Raw genomic sequence first — 5,704 nt, 5'->3', positions numbered from 1 at the left:
TTGAAGGTCTGGAACGTTATAGGGTTTATTTTCGCTGAAATTTTTCATATCAGTGTATAAATTTAATGCCACGATAAGGTTGGCATTATCATTTTATCATTTTGGCGATCTTTGAATATTATTGAGTTATCTGCTCTTGCGAATGCACAATTAGTTAAACCATATCAACATTTGGTTATCTCCTACATATATTTACAGAATTTACCTCAGACTCGTGCGAAAACCCATCCTAATTCGCTAAAGTCATCTTACAATTAGTTTGATAACTCGAATTCCAATTCGTGTTTATTAGACTTGATTTGTGGATTTCCCACAAAGAATTTCTCGTTGAAGAAAGCGACAAATCAAGTTTACAGTTTAGTTTTAGATTACAAATTTTATAAAGATACTCCAACTCTTTCACCGATTTTTCATATAGACTAAATAATATAGTGATTCGATTTGAACACTCACAAAGGCCTTGAAGAAATTCCTGCTATAACAAAAACAAGATGGAAAATAAGAATTCTAAAAAATGAATTTAAAGAATAAATTTTATAGTCAATACACATTTAGCATTTATATTTTTACGATGGTAAACAATTAAGTTTGAAATTACATTTGAGGTGAAAGAAGCTAACTTTGGCTGAGCCGAACTCCAATTGCTCAAATAAATTTCCATGAATAAGTTTAGTTTTTCAAGTATTTCTCATTCGAGAAAATGCACTGTAACTGCTAGAAATATCAGCTGTCACGATAAACGTTAGTTGATATTTCGATTGTTGATAAGTCAAGTAGGGTTGTATAAGTGCTTTTTTTAAACTTTAAAAAAATTAATAAATCTGTTGTAAAGCAAAAATGAGTTTGTATTTAATATTTAAGAGCGCTAAAAATTATAATTAAAATCAAAATTTTAAAATAATATTATTGCAGTGTTGACAACCCTATTACGTCAAGTGAAAATTTTAACTGCCAACTTGGTAGGTTTTTTAAAGCTAAAAACTGTAATTTTATTTAATTTCTAGCAGGTTGGCATGTTCAGTTATGTTTGTTTTGGGCAAAAGCCCCCTGTGTTTAATTTTTTCAATGGGATTTTCATAAAATAATAAACTAAATATGTAAATAACCATTTTTAGCGATCGCTTAAATACAGATCTATGCAAAAATTATCAAAGTTTATTTTAGCAATGTTTTTGTTTTTATATCAATGTCGCAATAACTGCAATATTATCCAAATGTTGGAGGAAAAGCTGAGAGATTTTAAAACTGACAAAGGACATTTCTGTGACACCCACATTTGGTTGGTTTTAGGTTGTTGTCGATTTCCGTGACACACCTGTATGGTAGCTATGTGTTTAAAACCATTATTTCAATTAAGCAGTAATAAGTTTAAACACCAAGATAGATTCCAGTAGCATTTAGAAAGCGTAAAGTAAATAGGCACAGACGAATAAAAGGACAGAAGCCTCTTTTTCTCTGCTTTACAAACATCTGAGCAATTTGATATTGCTTCCTAAAAGGGTATACAAATTAAGATATTTTTATTTTTCCAAGTTAAGCCTTTCGCCACCACTAACCGGGGTTAGGCACACATGGGCTGTAAGTGAACCAAGGGGGTTCCCCTTTCACTAATTCAAGTTTAATCAGCGGTTTGGATACAGAGGTAACCGGGAGAGGCGAAATTAAAGCCAACATGGATATTGATTGGTGTAGGTTTTGCCATTTAATAGTTTAATATCATAAATGTGATCATTCAATTATCCTTTGAAGATATTACAAGCACAACTTGACCTCATTGGTAGGCTAAAACTGACTTAAAAGGGCTTATTGTATCTAAGTAGACACATATCAAGTATGATATATCTGATATCAAAGCAAGTTCAGGCAAAGCGAAAAACGAAATTTGATCCTGTTTCAGTTTTGGTCAAATAAATTTACTATTTATACCCTGCACCCAAAGGGGAGAGTTGTGTTATTTTATTCTAGAAACAATAAATTTTAAAAGCAGTTCCTATTTGATGCACCAAAAAGTTGGAATTGGACAACAGATGCAATGATGAAAAATGATGATCGAGTTTTTTAAACACAATTCAAATAAAGTTGGGTTCTTTGGGGACTTAAGCTAAAGACATCAAGTTAAAGCAAAAGGTTGCTATTGACCAGTTGTTAAGAAAAGTCACTGTGCTGTAGCTCTTACGGTCTAGAAGGAGTTTGCGCTGATCCAGACGGACGGACTAACAGATGGTCGGACATGGCTATTTATACTCGTCTCGTCGTACTGATCAAGAATATATATACTTTATATGGTCGGAAATGCTTCCTTCTATGCGTTGCACACTTCTGACAAAAATTGATATACCCTTTTTGCAAGGGTATAAAAACAGCTAATAGGTTTTATCTGTTATTTATTATTTATAATATATCTACTTTTAAAAATTGTGATGAAAGTGCTGACACTTTTTTTTTCATCGAATGTTTTATTTTTCGTCATTATTTACACGATTCGAAATATGCGAAGCTTTGCAAAATAATTGTAATTTAGAGTCATTTATAGTCAAAAAACGATGTCAAAACACCCATAAATATGATTGAAACTCTGAACTTCTATTGTCTCCACAACAAAATTTTAAGGCTTAATTAAACGTTTTTGGACCTGCCAATCCTTTGCAAACACCCCCGTGAACTCTACCAAATTAGTACTGGGTTTGATCCATTTTAGCTAGAAACTAAATCATTTTCTGTGAACCTGATCGACTGTTCAATTTACTCAGTAAGTAACTCAAGTTATATGTCCAAAATAGCTGGCACAATGATGCAGGTTTATAAAATACTTATACGTAGTGAAGGCCCGATTAATCATTTAATGCCCGATCCTCAAAGTCTACCTTTTGTTAATATATGTAATTGTAATCAGTTAATTTTAAAAAAGATTTCCCTATTATATCTTGTATAAAAAATTTCCATGTAGGATAAGAACAATATATTTTCAGAGGAAAACTGTTTTGCGAACAGATCATAATTGCCATATACTTAGGGTACCAAATTTCATAAACATCGGGCGACTATATATACTATACTAGATGCCCAGTTTGCTTCGCTACACATAAATAAAATTTAGGAATGATTTTTATACCCTTGCAGAGGGAATTGTAAAATTTGTCAGATTTTTGTAACGTACAGGAGACGTTTCTTGATCGTTATGAGAAGCCGAGTCGATATAGCCATGTCATGGGTATACAAACATCGGCCCGGCCCCAGGTTGTCAGGCCCTCTAACTATATAATCATTAATAATAAAACATATACTTTTTATTTTTCACAACTTCATGGCCTTGGAATACAAAATTGTTGGAAGCATTTAGATTTATGATTGTTTCTCTCTTACCATAAATTGAACAAATATGCAATTAGGGGTAAATTTTTCAATAAATCGTGAGTAAGATAGGACTGTGAAATCCCCTCGAATAGGTATTGAGCTTCTAAGAGAATCCATCCCAGCTATCTTATAAATTTGAACAGGCCTGCTTAAATCACTAAATTTCAGTTTACTAAAATCCTCCTTGTAAAGAATGAAGTTGTCATAGTGAGCAAATGAAGAACTTCCATCCTTATGAAGCCTATGAATATAAAGTTCATGTTGCTGACCATTGACTATGTCACTCACGATGTCAATATTAACCTCAAGTGTTGGTGTTAATTGCTCATTAACCATTTCATGACGTGATATGATCATCCAACCAGTACCTGCTATGTCGTTAGAAACTTGTACAATTTCCGCTGATCTATTGGAGAAAATTATTTCTACTTGGTTGGCGATTTTATTGTTGCCCTGGTCTTGTCCCTCTTGATGTCCAGTTTCTTTGGCTTGTTTTGCCTCGTAATTCTTGATGAAAATATCATTCTCAGTGATTTTTTCAGCCAATTGTGTCTCCAATTGCTCTTTTTGAATTTCAAGGCTTTTTACCAATGAAAAGGACTCCTCTAGAAGAGTATTTGCTTCCTTGAGTTTGTCTTCGTATTTTAACACAACGTCCGCGATGTTTACATCTTCATCAGCTTTGGGTTTTTCTCCATCTTCCATGTCATCATTTTTAGTTTCATGGGAATTTTTTATTTCAGGGCTTCTATTTAAGGCCATGATAAGATTATCAATTTGGCGATCTTTTAGTTGGATCAGATTAGCTGCATGTTGCAATATGGATTTCATCTTCTTGTTACAGTTTCCGTCGCATTGATTATTTACTAACTCGAATCCATCGAATATCTAAAAAGGGAGACAAAAATTAGCAATTTGGTTTATATGTATGTAAGGAGTCTTCCGCTTTTACCGATTTGGTTTCTGAATGCTCTGACTTTTCCGAAGAATCATCCAGATTCGACAACATTAAATTCAGTATGGACTGAGACATTGTAGCTAACCAAATGAGGACTCTGTGTAAAAAAGATTTACATAAATAACGCATTATTCCACAAGACGTGACTCACTGTGAACGTACGGGTACAGTTTGTTTTTGAAGGGGTTTCCCCTTTATTGTAAAATAAATCGAATGACCTTGTGATTGAAGACGTCGAGGGTGAATCGCTCTCACACTCTCTGATTTTCGGCCTGTGTATGGAAAAGACAAGAGATACTTACATACATATGTATGTACATATGTAAGTATGTACATATGTATGTGTTTATTTCTGATCACTTATTCGGAGCTTCTGTATTTACATACATAGATTGACTAACTGTGAACGTACACGTGTGCGATTTATTTTATTTACTTCACTTTACTTGACTATATTTTGTTTAATAAATCAGTACGCTGAAATTACGAAAACTTAAGATGTTATTAACTTGTGTCTTAAGACAAAAAAAAGGAAAAACAGAGTTAATTTGCAAGCAACTCGCGCAATTACACTAGAGCTGGAAATAACATCGATGGTACTATCGATACATCGATGGTTTTGTATTTTTATGAAACATCGATGTTTGGCCAGCATTATCGATGTTTTCTTCTTTCTTTTTTTTGCAATTAAATTTGGAAAGTGGATTTTACCAATTGATAGGGTTGTTCATCGGAAACAAAAGTTTGAAAAAAAAATTACCAACAAATTCCTATGAGTGCGTGCGTCGTCCTGCGAATCGGAACGATTATTTAGCACGGCAGGCCAAATAATATCTTTGAAATCTGTGTAGTGAACAAACATTTGTTTTTGTAAAATCTCAAAAATGATCCTTAATCCTTGTTTTTTTTTTAATGAGAATAATTTAAAAGAAAAAGTTAAAGCTTCAATTAGTTATAAAAAAAAGTTACCAAATAAGTTTATAATTAAAATACAAACTCAAATTTTTCTTATTCGCTTTGTTTTTATTTAGTATCGCTTTAACTATTGTTGCTATATCTCCTTATTCCAGCGTTGCATATGAACGAAGAATTTAAAAACATTGAGATTCGCGAAATAAATAAATCAACGAGCCGGCTGAGTAAAACGCATACGCACAGACGGACATGGCTATATAAACTCAGCTTCTCTGATCAAGAATATATATACTTTATGGGGTCGGAAACGTCTCCTTCTGTGCGTTACAAACATCTGACTAATTTTATAATACTCTCTGCAAGGGTATAATAAAGCACAAAAAACCTATCGAACTTTTTGATTGATCGATAATTTGTCTGTTTTTCGACTTATTGTGGTTTATCGAAGCATTTGTCGATATACTTCCGCTTATCGGG

The 5,704-nt window shown here is 33.0% G+C and overlaps 1 protein-coding gene across 2 annotated transcripts; it reads right to left on the bottom strand.

Moving 5' to 3' along the window:
- Positions 1-2,536: 2,536 nt before the first annotated feature.
- Positions 2,537-4,878, bottom strand: LOC111519603. 2 transcript variants are annotated; one of them, XM_023181198.2, is made up of 4 exons: positions 4,700-4,878; positions 4,475-4,584; positions 4,307-4,409; positions 2,537-4,242 (listed from the first exon to the last, which is right to left on the bottom strand). In XM_023181198.2, exons 3-4 carry the CDS (start codon positions 4,385-4,387, stop codon positions 3,343-3,345), a joined length of 981 nt encoding a protein of 326 aa, XP_023036966.1. In that variant the 5' UTR covers positions 4,388-4,409; positions 4,475-4,584; positions 4,700-4,878; the 3' UTR covers positions 2,537-3,342. The 2 variants fall into 2 exon arrangements, with proteins under 2 accessions (XP_023036966.1, XP_046865569.1); XM_047009613.1 differs by having other exon boundaries at positions 4,475-4,878.
- Between the last annotated feature and the right edge of the window lie 826 nt (positions 4,879-5,704).

This window comes from Drosophila willistoni (genome assembly GCF_018902025.1).
Source record: "Drosophila willistoni isolate 14030-0811.24 chromosome 2L unlocalized genomic scaffold, UCI_dwil_1.1 Seg168, whole genome shotgun sequence".
Taxonomy (NCBI): Eukaryota; Metazoa; Arthropoda; class Insecta; order Diptera; family Drosophilidae; genus Drosophila; species Drosophila willistoni.
The sequence above is the reverse complement of the archived record's forward strand: the minus strand, read 5'-3'. Positions and strand labels throughout refer to the sequence as shown.